Source organism: Sciurus vulgaris (assembly GCF_902686455.1).
Source record: "Sciurus vulgaris genome assembly, chromosome: 3".
In the NCBI taxonomy this organism is placed as follows: domain Eukaryota; kingdom Metazoa; phylum Chordata; class Mammalia; order Rodentia; family Sciuridae; genus Sciurus; species Sciurus vulgaris.
The window spans coordinates 143,760,415-143,782,199 of NC_136463.1; the positions used below are offsets into that span (position 1 = coordinate 143,760,415).

General features: G+C 38.2%; 1 protein-coding gene and 1 long non-coding RNA gene across 2 annotated transcripts; both read left to right on the forward strand.

Annotated features, from left to right (window-relative positions):
• Positions 1 to 11,557: 11,557 nt before the first annotated feature.
• Positions 11,558 to 19,143, forward strand: LOC306658487. The gene is made up of 3 exons (XR_013763064.1): positions 11,558 to 12,344; positions 15,438 to 15,638; positions 18,584 to 19,143. It is a non-coding gene; the product is annotated as an uncharacterized lncRNA (long non-coding RNA).
• Positions 19,144 to 20,084: 941 nt separating this feature from the next.
• Positions 20,085 to 21,426, forward strand: LOC306658172 (inositol polyphosphate 1-phosphatase-like; the record flags this gene model as incomplete). The annotated part of the gene is made up of 2 exons (XM_079134900.1): positions 20,085 to 20,090; positions 20,611 to 21,426. The coding sequence occupies 2 exons, from the start codon at positions 20,085 to 20,087 to the stop codon at positions 21,163 to 21,165; spliced, it is 561 nt and encodes a 186-aa protein (XP_078991026.1). The 3' UTR covers positions 21,166 to 21,426.
• Positions 21,427 to 21,785: the final 359 nt, after the last annotated feature.

Genomic DNA, 21,785 nt, shown 5'->3' on the forward strand with positions numbered 1-21,785 from the left:
TTCAACAATACTCAAACAAAATGTGCACTCTTGAATTGTGAGACTTCTTACATATTCCACATGCAAATCATTGGTTGACTATTTGTTTGAAAATAGTTTCTTCCATTTTTTTGCCATTTGGTTTTTCATAAACTTATATTTTGAAAAGGAAAAATTCTTAATTTTTATGAAGTCCAGTTAATTTATTCCTTTCTTTTATAATTTGAATTTTCATATCTTACATAAGAAAACTTGACAAATTAAAGGTAAAAATGTCCCATTTTCTTCTGGAAGTGTAATTGTTATAGCTTTTATATTTAGGTCTTTGGTTAATTTTTTAGTTAACTTCTGTGTATGGTATGAGGTAAGACTGAAATTCACTTTTAAAATATGGATATTCAATTGTTCCTGCATCTATGTTGGAAAGATGATCCTTTCTCTATTGAATTGCCTTGGGAGCTGCTATGGTTTGGACATGGTTCAAGTGTGCTCAGGGGTTCCTGTGCTGGAGGCTTCATCCCTAGTGCAGCAGCTTTGGAGGGAGCAGAACCTTTGGGAGGTGGAGCCTAGTGCAAGGTAATGATGTCATGGAGGGCACTGCCCTTGAAAGTTCTTGTGGGAACCCAGTTAGTTCCTGTGAGAGTAGATTGTTATCAACACCGAGGCTGGTCTCTGCCCCTTCTCTAGCTTCCTGTTTTGCCATGTGATCTCTTCCACATGCTCCTACCATTGTGATGCCATGTGTCATAAGATTTTCAGCCTTCAAAACTGAGGGTAGCAAAGGAAACAATCAATAATGTGACAAGAGAGCCTACAGAGTGGGAGAAAATCTTTACCACACACACTTCAGATAGAGCACTAATCTCCGAAATTTATAAAGAACTCATAAAACTTTATACCAAAAATACAAATAACCCAATCAATAAATGGGCTAAGGAACTAAGCAGACACTTCACAGAAGATATACAAGTGATCAACAAATATACAAAAAATGCTCAACATCTCTAGTAATTAGAGAAATGCAAATCAAAACTACGCTAAGATTTCACCCCATCTCACTCCATACTCTTAGAATGGCTATTATCAAGAATGCAAACAACAATAGGTGTTGGCGAGGATGTGGGGAAAAAGGTACACTCACACATTGCTGGTGGGATTTCAAATTGGTGCAGCCACTCTGGAAAGCAGTATGGAGGTTACTTAGAAACTTGGAATGGTTACCATCATTTGACCCAGCTATCCCACTCCTTGGCCTATACCCAAAGGACTTAAAATCAGCATACTACAGTGATGCATCCACATCAATGTTTATAGCAGCTCAACTCACAATAGCTAAACTATAGAACCAACCTAGATGCCCTTTAATAGATGAATGGATAAAGAAACTGTGGGATACATACACAATGGAATATTTTTCAGCCACAAAGAAGAATAAAATTATGGCATTTGCAGGTAAATGGATGGAGTTGGAAAAATATCATGCTAAGTGAAATAAGCCAAGCCCCAAAGCCAAAGGCCAAATGTTTTCTCTGGTAAGAAGATGCTGACACATGATAGGGGGCAGGGAAGGTGTAAGGGAAAAATGTAGGAATGTTGGATGGTGTAAAGGGAAATGAGAGGTGGGGAGGGTGTGGGGGTTAAGAAAGGATAACAGAATGAGACAAATATCATTACCCTATGTACATGTATGATTATACAAATGGTTTGACTCTACATTGTGTCAAATCAGAGAAATGAAAAATTGTACCCCCACTTGTGTACAATGAATCGAAAATTTTAAAAAACCTGAGTTAAATAAACCTCTTTCACATAAAGTATTCAGGCTCAGATATTTGTTACAGCAACAGAAAATGGACTAAGAAAGTTAATTCATTGAAATTGACTAGCTATATATGTGGGCCTATTTTTGAATTCCTATACTGTTCCACTGATCTCTATGACAGTATTTATACCAATACTACAGTATCTTGATGATTCTAGGTTTATAAGTTTTGAAATAAAGAAGTGAAAGTCCTTCAACTTTGATTTTTTTTCACAATTGTTTCAGATATTTTAGACCCCCCCCCCCCTTTTTTTTTTTTTCCTGTACTGGGGAGGATTGAACCCAGGGCCTTGTATTTGCGGGGCAAGCACTCTACCAACTGAGCTATATCCCCAGCCCTATTTTATACCCTTATTATGTGAATTATAAAATTAGTTTGTCAAATCTTACAAAAAATCTTGTTAGAACTTTGCTTTTAGTTGTGTTTAATTTGTAGATTAGGGGCAAATTGACATTTTACCAATATTTAGACTTGTAGTAACACTGTAGATTACTTTCATTTATTTAGGTTTTCATTAGTGTCTCTAATTGTCTTTTGTAGTTTTTAATTACAGGTCAAAATAAAATTATTTTATGGGGGACAGAGGAGATACCTCAGTCGGTAGAGTGCTTGCCTTATAAGCACAAGGCCCTGGGTTCCATCCCCAGCACCCCCCAAAAAAATTATTTTACATTTGATGTCATGTAAATGGTTTCCTGTTAAGTGTCCTGTTGTTCTTTGCCTACACAGGGAAATACAATTGATTTTTAAATTTATTTTTATACCCTTCAAACTTGACACTCTCACCCTATTAGTTCTGTTAGGTCTAGAAGCTTTTATTTAGATTGTTTAGGATTTCCCACATAAACAAACATGTCATTTGTGAATAAAGACAGTTTTACTTCTTCCTTTCCATGCTGTATGCTTATTTGTTTTTTACCTAGTTACACTAAATAGACTCTCTGATAGATTGTTGAATGATGTTGAATTTGTTAAACATTTGTTGTGTTGTTGGGGATAGAACCTAGGGTCTTTTACATGCTAGGCAAGTATTTTACCACTGAATTACATCCCTGGCCCAAAGTTAAACATATTCTTACCATGTGCTCCACTAATCCTTCTCAGGTATTTTCTCAAGTGAACTAGAAACTTTTGTTTACAATCTGTATGCAAATGTTTATGGAAGCTTTGTTAATAACAGTCAAAAACTGGAAGCAACTTAGATACCCTTCAGGTCAATGAATGGATAAAATGGATAAAAACCTGTGCTTTATCTATACAATTCAGCAATAAAAAGGGATAAACCTTTGGTTCATACAATATATACAACAACTCATACCATGACATCAATGAATCTTAAACAGAGAGTGCTGTGTGAAAGAAGCCATACCCTGAAGGCTACAGTTTGTATAATTCTGTCTACATGACATTCTGGAAAAGGTGAACTGTAGGGACAGAATGCCAGTAAGTGGAGTTGAGGTCTAGTGATGGCATCTTTCTCCTTCCAAGATGACACCTTGTTGCTGCCTATTCTGGAGGGGTCAAATGCTGAATTCTCACCACGGTGGAAGGGATGGAGAAGGAAAAGGGGGTGGAAGGAGCAAATACATTCCTTTAAGCTCATCCATGAGGATGAAGCTGTCATGACTTCACCTCCTTACACTACCTCTTAATACAGTTGCAGGGGATTAGTGTCAACATGAATTTTGAAAGGGATACAAAATTCAAACCAGAGCAGTGACTTCACAGTGGAGAAACCCAGTACACACAACTCCATCAGGAGAATCACGATTCACATTGCAAATAATAGGACATGTGACAAGGGTGCCCCTGATGTGTGTGGTCTGAGGACACAGAGCCTTTGTTATGTTCCTTAAAAAAATCACAAGCCTAAATCTAGCCATGAGAAAGCATCAGTTAACCTAAACTGAGGGTCCTTCTATAAGTCACCTGACCAGCATCCTTTATACAATCTCAAGGTCCAGGAAAGACAAGGGAAGACTAAGAAGCTGTAACAGACTTGGGAAACTAAAGCAACATACAATCATAATGTTATGTGAAATCCTGTGTTAGATCCTGGAATAGAAAAAGGACATTAGTGGAAAGACTGATTCAAATTCAAATAGGGTATCTTAGGGCTTAGTTAGGGTATTGGTAGAACATTAATTTCTCAGTTTTGATAAATGTACTATGTAAGATGCTAAAATTGTGGGGAGCTGGGTGAGGGTGTATATGAGCTCTCTATATTCGCTTTGAAACTTCTCTGCAAGTATAAAATTATTTCAAAAGAAATAGAAGTCATAATAAAGAAAAAGAAAGTAATAAAGTCAAAAGAAGACATAATATCAAGCAAAGACAAGGATAATGAAAGAGAGAACTATCAATAGAGTATAAATTCTTGTGAACACCTTGGAAATTGTTTAGTAGTAACTAATAATGGTGAAAAGCTTCATACCTGAGATTTAGCAATTACAGTTCTGGTACATATGATAGAAATTCATACATGTGTACTAAAAGGCAAGAACAGGATGTTCATTAGAGCATTATTGAAATTGTCAAAGATGGAAATAATCCAAGTGTCCCTCAGCAGAAAAATGAAAGAGAAATAATATGCATCGGTGTATTGGAAATGAAATAACTACACATAGCAATGTAATTTTGAACAGGAGAAATCAAACACAAAGGATTACAAAACTGGTTTTATTTATATGAAGTTCAAAAGCAGGCAAAACCAACCTGTGAGGTTAGAAATCAGAATGACATAACTTTGGGTGAGGAGTATTTGTAGGGGTCAAGGGGTCTTATGGGGATGATCAATTTCTTGCTATTGGGGTGATTACACAGTTTTTTTGTTATATTTAATTCATTGAATTGTGCTCTCAAGAACGTGCACTTTTCTGTATAAGTTATTATACTCTCATAAAAAGTTTTAAAATTAAGGATACAAGAAGTCAATGTTTTGTTTTGGATAAGTTGGGAGACTGGGGATAGGGAAGCTGTTATGGAGACTTTGCATTAAGACCATGAGTTCCATGGGATTGTGTGTAAGGATATGTAGGATGGGTGAGATCAAACACATCAGAGAAATGCCAAGAAGATAAAATTGGTAAAGTTAGTGTTTGGTTGAAGGCGATGTGAAAATTTGGACTTTATGCTCTAGGCCATAATGATCTAATAGATTTTTCTCAGGAGGGGAAGAACTTGAAGAAAATGTTACTTTTGTAAAGTTAATCTGTGTATCACTCATAACCTATGCCACCTTCTGTTGTTATATTAATTAGAATTGATTTATTTATAGTCATATCCCTGCTAATAACTCATAAGCCTCTTCTAAGGGAGGGACCTGGTTTTATACTTCCTTATATCTTCAGTGCTTCACTCTCTGTACCACCGTGGTAGATTCATTACCATTTAGGATGACCATAAGTAGAAGACAATAAGCACAATATGATATGGAACTGGATTGGAAATAGACAAAGATATTAGAAAATGCATGAAGGAAATTATATTAAAACATCTATTATTCATTTTAAAAAACACTTGTTAGGCATATATAGGAAACTTTATTAACCCAATGAAGAATACCTATGTCAAAGCAATAGTCAGCCTCAGTGGTAAGTACAGAGGCAATCAGCAAAGAAAGTAATAACAATGGACAACCTGTTGATCATTACAAATATTTACCATCATTTTAACAATGTGATAAAAATTTTAAAATAGATACAAGTATTGGAAGGGATACCAAATATTCATTATGTATAGTTTGATGTGATTATCTGCCTCGAAAACTCAAGGGAACAAAGTGAAAATAGATTTAATAACAGATTGAAATGCATTAGCCTTCTTTGCTCCTATTTACATCTTAAGTCATCTTTTGGGCCATTGCTAAGTCTTACTTCCTCCACAAGCCAATGCTAAGGAAAGAAGAAGGGAAGATGATGGGAACAACCTCATTACTATTGTCACCACTGAATTTATCCATTTATTATGATCCATTGAATCACAAATATTTATAAACTATCCCTATGTGCTCCTTCCATTTCCTCCCACCTGAGGTAATCAGTGTCAAAAAACTGGCGCTTGTCCTTCCACACCTTTCCTCTACCCTGCACGGAGCACATTCCAAGAGTCAGGCTCTGTGTGAGGTGAACACGATAACCTGCTAGGGAACAGGCAGTCAGGCTCTGTGATGCAGTAACAGAGGCAGGTCCAAAGGGCTGCTAGTCACTTAGTGTCTGTTCCCCTTCTTTCAAAAGGAGTTTTATCTGTATACATAAATACTCAAAGGCTACATTTCTTGATCTTCCTAGCAAATAGAAGTGGTCGTATAAATAAGTTTCTGGCACTGAAATTTAAACAGTAATATTTAAGAGATCTATACAACTTCCATTTATGTTTTTAAAGAAAGGAAACATGCCTTCCCTTCCCCACTAGCTCAATGGCTAGAATGTGCCACACAATAGTGAGAGCTGGATATTGCATTTTGGGGATCCCTTGTTGGATTCAGAGATGGAAGTTTTATATGGACGATGCATCACACAGATCATATCTCCTCCCCTTGTTCCCAACACCACTGAGTTACCTATTAACCTACAATTCATATGAGGTGATAAACATTCTTTTATCTTATTTAAACCACTATATGTGGGCAATTACTGTAGACCATCCTCTACCTAATAAAAATGGTGAACAACATTCACACATTCCCTGTGTGCATATTCCCATTAAGGAGTACACAGTCCACATGGAAGTCAAACAAGTCATTACAATAGTTATGGTACGTACCGTGATGGAGAAGACACATGGCAAATGGCAGCCACTGAGGGACAACAAGACTAGGCTGTAGAAGATGAGTAGTTTATTTGGGAATCTGAAAAAGGAGTAGAGTATGAAGCCTCTCACTTCTTGAAGACACACCACATACTTCTAGGCTGCAGTGGCAATATCCTCCTACTTCTGATGTATTGTTCTTATTTCTACCTCATATACCAACTGGTAAGTGTGACTTTTCTCAGGGCTCCTTCAACATATTTTGTCCTTAAGTGGTTCTCTTCACGACTGTAAATATTACCTCAGCACTGATTATTGCCAGTTCCAATCCTTTCTTCTGAGCTTTTGACTTTTTTATTTAATTGTCTACTTCATAGCTCCACCTTCAAGTCTCAACAGCCATCTCAAACTCATGTCAAATGTGAACTTTCTTCCCTCCAACGGGCTCCTCCCACAATCTCTTCCCTCTCTGTAAAGGTTATCACCATCTACCCAGGTGTTCAACCAGAACTCTGAGTCATTCTTAACACCTCCTTTCCTTGCCTCCCACTCCATGTATCCACCAACGTGTTCATACACTTTCAATAACTTCTCAAATCCATCTTTCTCCATTCCCACTGCTACCACTGTGATCCAAGCCTGTTAGCCATTTCTGTCTTCCACCGGCTACTTTCTAATTTAGCCTGACTTCCGATCTGAGCCCTCTCTGGGCCGTGGTGGTATTTTAAAAGCATAGATACATCTCCTAAACATTCCACAATGGATTGCTTTGAATTTAAGTTCAAAATTCCAAATGTTTAGTAGGATGTACAGGTATCTGCCTCACCTAGCTAGTGCCAATTTCCCCAACCATATCTCATCAAATTTCCTCCTAGCTCACTCCTCGTTCTGCTCTAGTCAGAGGACCCTAGCTCTTCTTGCCTCAAGGCTGTTTCTTCAGAGGGGGAAAGATCTTTCCAGAACACTTTGCCTGCCTATTTTTTCTGTATACTTCAGGCCTCAATTTAATGATACTTCCTCAGAGAAGGATTTGGTATCCTCCCAATTACACTCCTCCATTTTTTCTTGTACAGCATCTCGTTTTTTCCTCTGTTGAAGGATACTAATTGAATCTCAAAATTAATTCTCCTTTTCATTTGTAATAATAGAGCTTAGCTGGGCATACAGCCACTCAACTAAAGACCACATTTCCTTCCTTTGCACTCAGATGTGGTCATGTGACTGAGTTCCAGTCAATGCAATGTGAATGGACATGACGTGTGTAAATGCTAGGACTTCCCTAACTGATTGGGTGTATAACCAACCTATGTGCTGGGAATGGTGAGACCTGAATCATGTGTTGTGTGGACTATTCACCTAATAATGGAGTGTTAAATGAGAAAAAATTTCTAGTCCTATTTAACTACTAGGCCTTTGAATCTCCTTGTTATAATAAATGAAGTCTTGTATGTGTTTTAAGAAGAGAAGGAAGGTCCTCTGGTAGCACATCCCAGACACACCATACAACGTGAAGGATGCCCCATGGTGTTACACAACCCTGAAGGATGGCAAAGAAATTACATGGTAGGATGTTTTTAAAGATTACTTTGGTTGCAAATGGAAAATTAGACAAATGAGCACAATGAGGCAGATAGATAAGAGAAATGGTTGTCACAAGGAAAAGGCGAGATAACCTCATGGATCAGGATTGCACAGTGATGGAGAGAAAAGGATGGGCTCTAGAAATTTCAAAAGATGGATCTGGGAGAGTTTGGCATTTGACTAGGTGTGGTTATGGTTCCTATAGATGTCCAAATCCCAACCCCAGGCACCCATGAATGTGCTACCTTCCATAGCAAAAAGGGACTTTGCAGATGTGATTAATGCTCTTAAAAGGAGCTTAACCTGGATTATCAGGGTGAGCCCAGTGAAATCATGAGGGTCCTAATATGAGGGTAGAAGGGTCAGAGTCAGAAAAGGCACCATGAAGACTGAAGCAGAAGTTAGACTGTGTGCTTTGGAAGTGGAGGAGGGGGCCACATGAGGCAAGGGATGTGAATAGCTCCTAGAAGTTGGAAAAGTCTAAGCAATTAATTGTCCTCTACAGTGTACAGAAATGTAGCTATTATAGACCGAATCAGGTATGTCCCCCAAAGGCTTATGTGTAGAAGCCTTGACCCCAATGCAGTAATGCTCAGAGGTGGTGCATTGAGGCAAGTGATTGAGGGCTCTAATATCATCAGTGAATTAATCTACTGATGGGTTCATAGTTGGATGGACTATTGGGAGGTAGTGGAAACTGTAGGAGGTGGGGCCTACTTAGATGAAGTAGGTCACTGGTGGTACACCCCAGTCCCTTCCTTCTTCTCTCTGCCCCCACTCCTCATTCCTGGCCACCATGAGCTTCTTACCATGAACTTACCACAGGCCCATAGCAATAGGGTCAACTGATCATGTACTAAAACCTCTGAAACCATGAGCCAAAATAAAATTTTCTTCCTTTTTAGTTGTTTATCTCCAGTATTTTTTTACAAGAAGCTGACTAACATAGCAGTCCTGTAGCCACTAAAATTCATTTTGAACTTCTGTCTCCAAAATTGTAAGGTAATATGGTAGCGTGTTTCAGCAGCCCTAGGAAAAAAATATACTATGTATGGGAGTGCTAGAGAGAGGCAAGGATAGATGGCAGGTTGAGAATACAGAAGTAAGAGAAAACAGGGAAGAAGAGCTGGGGAGGAGCAGAAGATAATGAAACACTGATGTGAGATTTAGTGAGGGTGGGATGCCCGTGACACATTCTAATGGACAATGGCCATATGGATCTGACACTCAGGAGAGAAGTCACCCCAGAGAGATGCAAGTTAGATTGTCTTCAAACATTCTGTGATGGAAGCCAACAGGATGAGAACAGACATTCATCAAAAATAAAACAAACAAAACAAAAAACAGAAGGAAGGTCTAGAACAAAATCCAAGGAATTAAAAAACCCAAAAGGATCATACGAAGGGCATGGCCTGAGGGAAGAAGGAAACCCAAAGCTGTGGGTCAAGGAAGTCAGAGGAGGAGTGAGTTTCAAGGAATAGAGTTTTAAAAAGGGGCCCAATGTTGCTGACAGGGGAGAAAGAAGTGGTTGACACTATTTTCATAAAGATAAAATCTTCCAATCCCCTCTATATAATTATATATGTTTTCAAGTATTTAAATGAGCAAGGAGGAATGAATAAGAGCCAGAAATTGAAGCCAGACTATGTGGGTTCAAATGCAGATTCTATCATTTACTAGTGGTGTAACCTTGGTCAAGTTGCTTCATGTTTACATGCACTCCCTCTTTAACCCTGCAACTAGAGAAAACCACAACTGTGTTTGCTAAATATTGTTAGAATGTTTCCTTTCTTTGTGTATGTGTGTGCGTGACTCCTATCATTTATCTCATCAGAAATGAGAGCACATTGTTTTGTAACCTGTTTTTTGTTTTTGTTTTTTTTTTTTTAACTTGATATAGTAGGTCTTAACTTTTGGATTTAATCATTTATCCGATGTTTGCCTTGGTTATGGGACTTGTAGCTGGATAAAGTCTCCCTTTGTTTTACTAGAAAAACATTGTCATAACTAACAATGTTTGTAATTCTGTGTATCTTAAGCTGAATCACAAAACAGTATTCATAAGTAGTAGTAATAGTACTAGTAGTAGTAGTAGTGGTAGTAGAAGAGATCATACTAATGATGATAACAGACACTTATAAATGCTAAATGTATACCAGACATTGTTCTAAGGACTTTGAAAAGGGTAACTTATTTAGCCCTTTTAGTAATTTTATGACTTAGTGAATTACAGAAGGAACCAAAGAGAGCTTAAGTAACTTGCCTAAGGTTACACAGCAAACAAATGGCAGGGCAAGTTTTTGAACACAGGCAAACTGACTCCAAAGTCTATTTTTTTTTTTTTTTTGGTACTAAGGATTGAACCCAATGGGGCTTAACCACTGAGTCACATCCCCATCCCTTTTTGTATTTTATTTAGAGACAGGGTCTCTCTGAGTTGCTTAGGGCCCTTGCTAAACTGCTGAGGCTGGCTTTGGACTCACCATTCTTCTGCCTCAACCTCTCAAGCTGCTGAGATTACAGGTGTATGCCACCGTGCCTATTGCCAGAGTCTATATTCTTTTCAAAACTATATTGCCTTTTATGTGAAAATCTAATAATTCTTTTTAGATTTTTGAGGATAGAACTTTGTGATAGAAAACATTTTAAATTATTGGAATATTTTCTATGAAATGCTTGAAATATGGGCCATCATTTAAGTAAAATCTTAACCATAGGCAGGAGACAAGAATCGATGACCCCATGAAATTTCTGCAAACTTTTGAGTTCCTCATACACTATAATATCTACATCAGAAAAACTAAATGAAGCAAACTTATTTTTGTTTGTTACTAATCAAGATAATTGAGTGCAAATGATGGTTGAGCAACTGGATTAGATATTTATTGACATTGATTTTTTTATGGACTAATATTTGCCACAACATTATAACAAATTCAGGCACTTGTTTATTCATGAAGTAAATGCCAGAACTTATGAACAAATAGTTTTCCTTTTCAATTATATAAAATATTTTATTTCATGACCCTTATGTCCTGGCCCCTCAGAAACAGATGTTTAAGCAGACTTGGGAGACTGAGTTTCAGTCCTCGATGAATAGGATAGTTGCAGCCCTTGTTGGCTTGTATCATCTTGCAAAATAGGAAAAAATAACAAACAAAACCAAATCAAACAACAAAAAAATAAACCTCCAAGTGGTTCTGGGCATTATTAAAGCTTTTGGCCATCTGCAGATGACTGAGCTCAAATATTTAAAGCATTTCCTTACTTTTGTTCCCTATGAACATCATGCATATCACAAGGCAATTTTTATTTTTTAACTTTAATTTTTGTAGTTCTGGGGATTGAGCCCAGAACTCTCTACCGCTGAGCCACATTAGCGTTCTTTTTTGTTTGTTTGTTTGTTTGTTTTTGAGACAAGTTGCTGAGGCTGACTTTGAATGTGCCATCCTCCTGCCTCAGCTTCCTGAAGATTACAGGCATGCTTCAGCAAATGTTTTGAGAAAAATGATCCTTACTAGTGAGGATCAGAAGCAAAATGTATTTGAAAGTTTCCTGATCATATAAAGATGAGAGAAGATTCTTACTTGACTCAATTTATTTATTTTATATTGACATATAAATTATTGGTCAATAAAGTATTTCTACCTCTTTTTTTCCCTATATCTTCCTAGCCTGAAAGCTAATGATATTTCTGGCAGGAGCAGAAACACCCTTGGAAATGAAAAATAAAATCCAGCATTACCCTCTTATCTCTTCTATCTAGTCTCAATAATTTCAGGCACTTGATCATAATATTAACTTATACAAGATACTAAGGTGCCATTTAAGATGATGGTTACAATATCTCCTTTGCAAGCATCCTAGCTCTAGGACCCTTCCATAGGAGGATAACAAGACATAAGAAAACCAGACTTCAACCATGATTTGGATTTTTTAGAGAGGCAAAGAAACAGGAAAATATTAGAGAACTAAGCACTGGATCAAGCTGGTGTCATTTTTTGTATTTGAATTGGTTTATACAGTTGGAAATTTCTGAAATTCAAATCTAATTGTGCTGTTCAACTTGAAATGTAAAATGGAAATCTATTGGGAATTGAACATGTGGGGGTTTTGTTGTTTTGCTTTTTGTCATATTCTGAATCATTCAGTTTCCAGGCTTGGAAAAAAATATTTTTGGAGAAGAATCTAATGAGTTTACTAATGATTTGGGTAAGTATAAAAATCTTAATGTATTTTTGTAACTTAAGCATGGTATGAGGTTCTGACCTCCAACTTACAGCATGAAATACGTGGATGTTTGGAAACCTTTCAAAGTCAACAGTACATATTTGAATGTGAAGCTTCATTCAATCTGTACCTCAGAATATCATGCCATTTAAGAGAGAGATGTGATCTCTTAGAATAATTCAGCATGTCCATGTATCATTTTAAATATAAATCTGTGGCTTTAAATAATTAATAAATTACTTTTTGGAAAAGTTGCACAGCCCTTTGGGAACCTAATGGAGGTTATTTGATGCCCCCAGAAAGATGCACAGCTACATGGATGTACAGACAATTTCAGGTCTAAGTCCTTTTATGGACCCCCTGGGAGCCCTTGACCCTGAACTGCTCAGTGATCTCGAACCATTGTTTCTCAAGGTCTCAGAACCTCTGTAAAGGTACTTGAAGTAAATTAGTGGCAAGCTGGTTTTGTTATTTTTTGTTTGTTTTTATTTTGCTTGAGACAGAATCTCAGAGTCCTGTCTTGATATGTTATCCAGACAGGTCTGGAACTCCTGGGTTTAAGTGATCCTTCTGCTTCCTCCCCCAGAATGGCTGGAGATACCACAGCACCCCACAGTGCTGGGCCAATACCAAGATTTGTTTTTTATTTAAATTTTAATTTTTTACAGACTGCATTTTGATTCACTGTACACAAATGGGGTACAACTTTTCATTTCTATGGTTGTACACAATGTAGATTCACACCATTCATGTGATCATACATATACATAGGGTAATACTGTCTGTTTCATTCTACTATCTTTCCTTCCTCCACCCGCTCCCGCCCCATTTTCCTCTACACCATCCAAAGTTCCTACATTCTTCTCTTCCCCGCCCCTCGCCACCCCACCTCGGTATGTATCGTCATCCACTTCAGAGAAAACATTTGGCCTTTGGTTTTTTGGGCTTGGCCTATTTCACTTAGCAATGCCAAGATTTTAATCTTATTTATTTTGTTTCCTACAGGCATATTGCCCTTCAGTGACCTCTATGTTCCATGGCAGTTTGGGGGAAAATATCATAATCTATCTGATTATTTTCGGAGAAATTTTTCATTTTTAGTTTGTTTGGGATTTTTGTTTAATATGAGAAGACTAAAATAATGACTCTTAAACATTGTTCATGGGACAAATAGTCAAATATTGGGAAACACATTTACAAAGGAAGAAAATGAATTTTTACAAAGAAAAAAATGAGTTTCTGGATTAACTCTGAAAACCTTTTTAAATCTCCTTCATGAGCAATACATTAAAAATGTACTTGGTTCTAATAATACTGCTTTAGTCAACTCTCTTTGTCACTGTGATCAAAAGACGTGACAAGTAGGAAGTTTATTTTGGCTCACAGATTCAGAGGTTTTACTCCATAGACAGCTGACTCCACAGCTCTGGGTGCCCAGGTGAGGCAGAACATCATGGTAAAAGGCCCCAGGTAACCTACTTCCTCCAGCCACACCCTACCTGTCCACAATTACACCCAGTTTATTTTTATCAGTGGATTAATCCACTGACATAGGTTTCATGTCTCATAATCTATTCATCTCTGAAAATTCTTGCATTATCACACATATGAGCTTTCAGGGGACACCGCATATCTAAACCATAATAGACACTCCGTAGGAAGAGAGAGTTAGCTGAAAGTTAAAAATAACTCCTGTGATTAACTCACAAGAATTCCTCATTAAACATCCTACATTTGACTATTTTACAAAGTTATTTCAATACATCACTTATCCAGAATTATAGGGACACAAAGCCATTCCACATCTACTTTCCGTTTGTCGAAAGGGCAAAGAAATGTGGAGCAGGGAAGAGGAGAGACCGTGGTGGATGGCGTGAGTCCAGGCAGGATGGGATCTTGGCCAGAGTTCAGGTTTCCCTCCAAGTTTGGTGGGGATTCACTGGCCTGTTTTAATCCAAGGAGATATGATATGATATGATTTACTCATTTCAATGATCCTGTGACTTTTAGTAAACCCAAAGTAGTGTTCAGTATGTGGCACTTATTAATACTATTATTCCCTAACTTTAATAGTCTAATTTAATTTGAATTTAAGTGTTTCTTGCCGATTCAAAGTCATCATTGTAGGCTGGGGATATAGCTCAAGGGTAGAGTGCTTACCTAGCACGTGTGAGGCCCTGTGTCCAATCACCACCACCAAAAAAAAAAAAGTCATCATTGTAATAGATTCATACTGTGCTTCCCAAACTTTACTGATCATATCATTACATCAGGATCTTGTTAAAATCCAGTAGGTCTGGTCTGGTGTAAGGCCTGAAGTTCTGTTTTTTTTATTTTTGTTTTTGTTTTGTTTTGTTTTTAATGGCATTGGGGATTAAACTCAAAGGTGTTCTACCACTGAGCTGCACTCCCAGTCCTTTTTACTTTTTATTTTGAGACAGGGTCTTGCTCAATTGCTGAGGCTAGCACTGAATTTGCAATCCTCCTTCCTCAGCCTCCACACCCAGTGAGATTCTGAATTTATAACAAGCTCCTGGGTGATAACAGATGCAGCTGGTCCCTGAAACATATAGGGTAGTAAGGAGTATGGATCTGTATATCTAAAAAGCCCCAAAGTGCCATGTTTATTTAATTTTTAAAAGAGTTTCTTGTTTTCTCCATTGAAGTTTCTTTTTATACTCTTAATTTGCCTTTTTAAAATATTAAATTTTAAAAAGACAAAATAAATAAAGATTAATTATCAAGGATTTTTAACTGGTCTGTGAACCCTCTTAAAATCGACACAAAATTGTGTCTATGTTGACATTTTCCTGGGGAGTCAGTCTTTCAAGGCCTATACCCCACCCTGAGATTAAGGGCATCAGGTGACTGGCCATTGTGACTTGGTGAAGCTCCCTAGGTGATTCTGGTGGTCCTCAGGCTTAGGAACCATGAGTGTGGATATGTTGACCTCACCTAATGCAGGGACATGGCTTTTGCAGCCTCCTTCTGTCTCTCTCTTTACTCCCACCCCTCTGTTGTTCTTTCTCCACTGAAGTTCTCGAGATGTAATGGATTTTAGTTTGTCTTTTCTAGGGGAAAAGATTACCATAAAACTGTGTTCAACAGAGGAAGAAACAGCACAGCTTCTTAGCAAAGTCCTTAATGGTAACAAGTCAGCAGCCGAAGCACTAGCCAAGGTTGTTCATCAGGACGTCGCCTTTGCTGACCCAGCTCTGGATTCGATAGTGATCAACATTCCACAGGACCTTATAGGAATTTGGGTGGATCCCATAGGTAAGTACAGGAGAATATGTTTGCTCTGTTTCCTGTGTATTTGTTCTTCTGCACAATCCTCTTTCTTTCTTTCTTTCTTTTTTTTTTTTTTGACTTGGAAAAATAAAAATTATTGAAAGTATAGTTTAATTCTTCTAGAAGAATTAAAATTTTAAAGTTTCAAAATGCTAAGAGTTGAGATGTATTATGATGTGTTGGTTATAGATATATGTGTATATACGTATACTATATCTATGCACATATGCACATTTATACCCATGTCTATAACAGGTGTGCATATATACTACCCAGGCCCACAGAAGGGCCAGACTGGTACATAAGTGAGGACATGAAGTGACAGCCGTTATGACAATTGAGAGCACATGGTGCTGTTTGGGAGTACAGGCCAGATCTTCAGATTTTGTGGGAGGATAAAAAAAGCAAAATCCAGGGTCTTAAGTGAAATGGTCCCAAGGTTTCTTTTTTTTTTTTTTTTTTAATTTGTAGTTGTAGATGGGGAGCATGCCTTTATCTTACTTGTTTATTTTTATATGTGTGCCTCACATATGCTAGGCAAGCACTCTGCCACTGAGCTACAGCCCCAGCCCAAAAGTTCCCAGTTTTTAACCATTGATTACTAATTCATTTAAACAAATCAACAATCAGAGCAGTATTGATCAAGCAGAACAGTCAGTTTGCAAGCCTGTGTAGATCTTACCATTGTTTTTTGTTTTATTGTGGTAGGACACAATCTATTGCTCATTGTTTTAAAAATGTGGTCCTTTCTTCAGTGATGCCACTAATACCAAATCCCAGATATTTTGCACGCTCCCCCATTTTTTTCCCACCTCCCTGCCATATTCCACCAGACACATTTTTTTCTTTTTTTTTTTTTAATTGTAAACAATGGGATACATGTTGTTTCTCTGTTTGTGCATGGAGTAATCATCAATTTATATGGGGTAATGTTGTTTGATTCATTCTGTTTTTTTCCCTTCCCCCCACCCCTCCACTCCTCTTTTCCCTCTATACAGTCCTTCCTTCCTCCATTCTTGCCTCCCTCCCTAACCCTAACCTTAACCCTAACACTAACCCTCCCACCCCCTGTTATGTGTCAACATCCGCTTATCAGCGAGATCATTCATCCTTTAGTTTTTTGAGATTGGCTTATCTCACTTAGCATGATATTCTCCAATTTCATCCATTTGCCTGCAAATGCCATAATTTTATCATTCTTTATGGCTGAGTAATATTCCATTGTATATATATACCACAGTTTCTTTATCCATTCATCGATTGAGGGGCATCTAGGTTGGTTCCACAATCTGGCTATTGTGAATTGAGCAGCTATGAACTTTGATGTGGCTGTATCTCTGTAGTATGCTGATTTTAAGTCCTTTGGGTATAGACCAAGGAGTGGGATAGCTGGGTCAAATGGTGGTTCCATTCCAAGCTTTCTGAGGAATCTCCACACTGCTTTCCAGAGTGGCTTCACTAATTTGCAACCCCACCAGCAATGTATGAGTGTACCTTTTCCCCCACATCCTTGCCAATACCTATTGTTGCTTGTGTTCTTGCCACTAGACACATTTTACTGAGCAGACAAACTCCTTCACCCTTTCCATCGTGAAAGAACATTAACAGTGTTATAAAAATGGGTTTAATTGACTGGGCTCGGTAGTGCATGCCTTAGTCTTGACCATCTGGGAGGCTGAAGCAAGAGGATAACTTGATCGAGGAGTCCTAGACCAGCCTGGACAACATAGCATGACCTCATCAAGGAAAAAAAGAGAGAGAGAAAGAAATAGGAGTTTAATTAGAGAATTGCATAACATTCAGTCAATGTATGTGGAAACTAAGAGTCTTTCCCAAAATCTTCCATTACTTAAGGGGAAATTACATCAATTATGATTTCTGAAGGGCAAGAATTTCCTGTTTCTTGGTTTTGTTTTGTTTTGTTTTGTTGGTACCAAGGATTGAACCCAGGAGCGCTTGACCACTGAACCACAACACCAGTCCTTTTTTTTAATTTTTATTTTGAGACAGGGTCTCACTAAGTTGCTTAGGGACTTGCTAAGTTGCTGAGACTCGCTTTGAATCTGCAATTCTCCTGCCTCAACCTCCTGAGATCCTGGGATTACAGGCATGCACAATCATACCCAGTTGTTTCTTGGTTCTTGTTTTTGTTCTCTAGCTCTCTGCATCTTCTGCCGGTCTCCTTAATTGGGTGCTAACCCCCTGGATGTTGGCATGTGCCTGCTGGCATATCCATCTCTGAAGAGGAAACAGCTCTTCCACTTCTTTTTCACAAGAGCACCATTAATTTCTTTCTTTTTATGCCACCATCATTGCCTTTCCCTCTTGGACCCTGAGGAACCAAATAAACTAACAATAAAAGATAATTCTGCCTCTGGCAGATTGCTGGAAGAAGGCCTTTCTATCTCTCATTGTACTAGTCTTCTGGTTAATAACAGTTCTAAAATAATCTCATCCATTATTCTGAGTTGTTAGCTTTTAAATGCTTTCCACCTGTGACGAATATTTGAGGGCTTATTATAATGAAGGTGCTCTACTACATGCTGCAGGAACTATAGACAGGTCCTCTCCTTCAATTCTCTTTAGTCAGGAGAATGAAACATAAGCAGCTTAAGACTGAAATATAGGAGGCCAAGTAACAATTTGATACAGGTGATATCCAAGAATTAAAACCTGCTAAAGTCAATTAAAAGAAAAGAGAAATTACAGGGCGGGATTGTGGCTCAGTGGTAGGGCACTTGCCTAGCATGTCTGAGGCACTGGGTTTGATTTTTCAAGACCACATACAAATAAATAAATAAAGATTCATCAACAACTAATAAAAATATTTAAAAAATAGAGATCACATTGGGCAAAATTTATAGATATATTCAGCATTATCTTCTACATAATCTTTACCTGAACCCCAACACCTTTACTTCATTTTTCAGATTCAACCTATCAGTATATTAAAGGTTCTGCTGATACTCAATCAACCAAGGAATATTCCCCTCTGGACTTCAGTGTGTCACTATTTTAATTGGTGTCTATGACATACAGACAGGGGTGCCTCTGATGGGAGTCATCAATCAACCTTTTGTGTCACGAGACCTAAACACTCTCAGGTAAAAGATGAACATTTTTGTCTATTACAGTCTTTGGAATTTACTTCCTCAGCTTTGCTTACGGTCAGGATGATCACTACATGATATTCCCACCATACATTTTGGTGTTCCCACTAAAAGTATGCATGTTTGAATTAAAGTTCTTTCTATTTTCAGTCCTGGATTTGGCAAAATTTTATTTGGCCAAAGTGCATGTGAGGTAGAAATTTTAAAAGAAATACTCTCTCGGAGATATCATGGGTTTACATTTGGGAGATAGCAACCCTATTCTCCATTTCTAGAATGCACTCAGAACCAGATTAATAAAATGGTGCTGCTGGGCACAGTAGCATGTCCCTGTCATCCCAGCTACTAGGGAGGCTGAGGTAAGAGGGTCACAAGTTGAAGGTGGATGAGAAACTTAGCAAGACACTATCCCAAAATACTTTTTAAAAGGGTCTGGGATATGGAACAGTTGTATAGCACTTGCCTAGCATGTGTGAAGTCCTGGATTCGATCCTCAGTACCACAAAATAAATAAATTAGAATGGTACTAAAATGGTCTTCTAACACTTTGGACCAGGATAGATGTCATCTGTCATAACTATATAGCCAGTTGAACTTTTTGTATAATTTTAGAAGAAACTTTAAACAAAATGTGAAAAATATCCAGTGAAAACGTTGACAGTTGTGATCAGGATCAGAGCCTACCTCTGGGGCATCTCTCCTCATGAATGCTGTCAAGGCATCTACTTCCCTTTCTGCCTACTCTCCCTCTGCCCTTTCCACAGACTCCTGGAACAGAGCATAGAGGGTGGTGAGGACAACAACTGCCTCTGATTCTTGCTGGGCTTTGGGTTGATTCCAGGGCAGGCCGGGTTTCAATAGAAGCAGCTTAAGGTGGTTGTTGTTGTTGTGTTTTTAACTTTTTAAATTGAAATAGGTCATTTTTTTCTATTTATATAGAAACTACATATTTTTATTGAATTTTGAGTCACTTCAGGGAAGAATAGTTTGCTCTTTACAACTCTGGAATTTTGATTTTTTTCTTCTACCTCTGTTTTCGTTCAAAACAAAATATGTTTGTGTCATCTTTAAAAGGTCATTAGGAAATTAAAAAGAATTGGGGCAGGATGAGACATACTCATGACCTAGAAATGGAGATGAGTCACCAAAGTACTTGGTGCCACAGATTCTAGAGTGAGATCACCTGGGTTTGTGAATGCAGATTGTACCACTTTACAAGCTTGGTGGGCCTCAGCAGCTTATTTATTTCTCAAAGTCTCCATTTCCTGTTCTGTAAACAGTAAAAATTTCCAACATCGAACTGTATGTGAAGAACAGATGAATGAAGGTACTGTTGTTGCTATTGTTGATCAAAATAATAACATTTTGAGTCCCAGCTTTCTTGGTGTTAGAAGCCAAAGTGGAACTGGGTAAGCAATGGAGAATAAAAAGGAGTAACCAAAAAACAAAAAACTTGTTATAGGTTGTAAGACATTTGAAGATTGATTACCTGTTCATCTTTTACCCTACTAAACTTTAAATGCCAAAAGTGGCAATAAAAGCTTGCAGTGTTTCTGGAGACTGGAAATCAAACAAATATTTGATGTTGTCTTAGATTGATGTGATAATGCAGTAGAAGTGGAAGTATCCCTAATTGTAACAGCACAGGCAGATGCATGCGTAAGAGTAACTTTTAAAACTGAATTAGCTACTTGAGATCTATTTCTAGGCCTTAGGGAGGTAAAACCTCGTTATGCTAGGATGAATGAGTTTGGTTTGTTTTCATTTTATTAAGTTTGGAAGCACTATGACTCATGAAAAAACAATGTGCCAATCACCTCTATCTGACTGAACTTTTTTTCCACTAGGTGGAAGGACCGTGCTACTGGGGCCTTTCTTACATGGGGACCAATATCCATTCACTTGAGCATGCCATCTGTAAAAGAAATGGCAGTGAAAAGCGGACTGAGAACTCCAGCCCTGAGTCAGAGGCCTCTGCTTTTTCAGCAGTCATTAGTACCAGCGAGAAGGAGAGCATCAAGGCTGCGCTAGCGCGCGTGTGCGGAGACAGGATCTTCCGGGCAGCTGGGGCTGGTTACAAGAGCCTTTGTGTTGTCCAAGGCCTCGTTGACATTTACATCTTTTCAGAAGACACCACGTTCAAGTGGGACTCCTGTGCTGCTCATGCCATCCTAAGGGCCATGGGCGGGGGAATGGTGGACATGAAAGAATGTTTAGAAAGGAATCCAGACTCGGGGCTGGATTTGCCACAGCTGCTGTACCACAGGGAAAACCAAGGCGCCGCTGGGGTGGATCGCTGGGCCAACAAGGGAGGACTGATCGCATACAGATCCAGGGAGCGGCTGGAGACGTTCCTGAGCCTCCTTGTCCAACACCTGGCACCTTTGGAGACACAGGCGTAGAGGTCTCTGACCTCAAAATACATGTAAGCCAAACTGCAACTGTTTCCCATTATCTCTATCTTTTGAAGATAGTTTTGTCCTATTGATGGCTAACATTCACCTTCCTCTTTTGAGGAATATTTTTCCATTATGTGTTCATAATGTTAATTTCAGTAAATTAATGACATTCATGCAGTAAATTGATGTATGATATTCTTACTGTGAATATGATGTTAATGTTGCTTGAAACTTATTCAATAAAATATTGAAGAAAGGAAAAAATCTTATTCAATTCATAGAACTTCTCTAAACATCTAAGAACTGTCTATAGAATAACTGTCACTGAAATATTAGGGAGAATACAGGAAGGGTTTCCATGGGTTTTGTCTCCTTGAAGGGAAAATCTGCAGTTTTAGCCTGTGGTGGAACATCCAGAACTGAATTTCCATAATGTACCCAAATCCATGTACTTTCAATAGTATTATTATTTCCCTTAAGAAGGAAAGGCTGGAGCACTGTGGACTCCCTCCCACCTGCTCAGAGACAGTGAGGGAATTAGATAGAGATTCACACAGGAAGGGGAAGTGGGGGTGGCAGTGGGGTGCTGGGGAGGGGAGTGCTGGGGGAAAAGACCATAGATA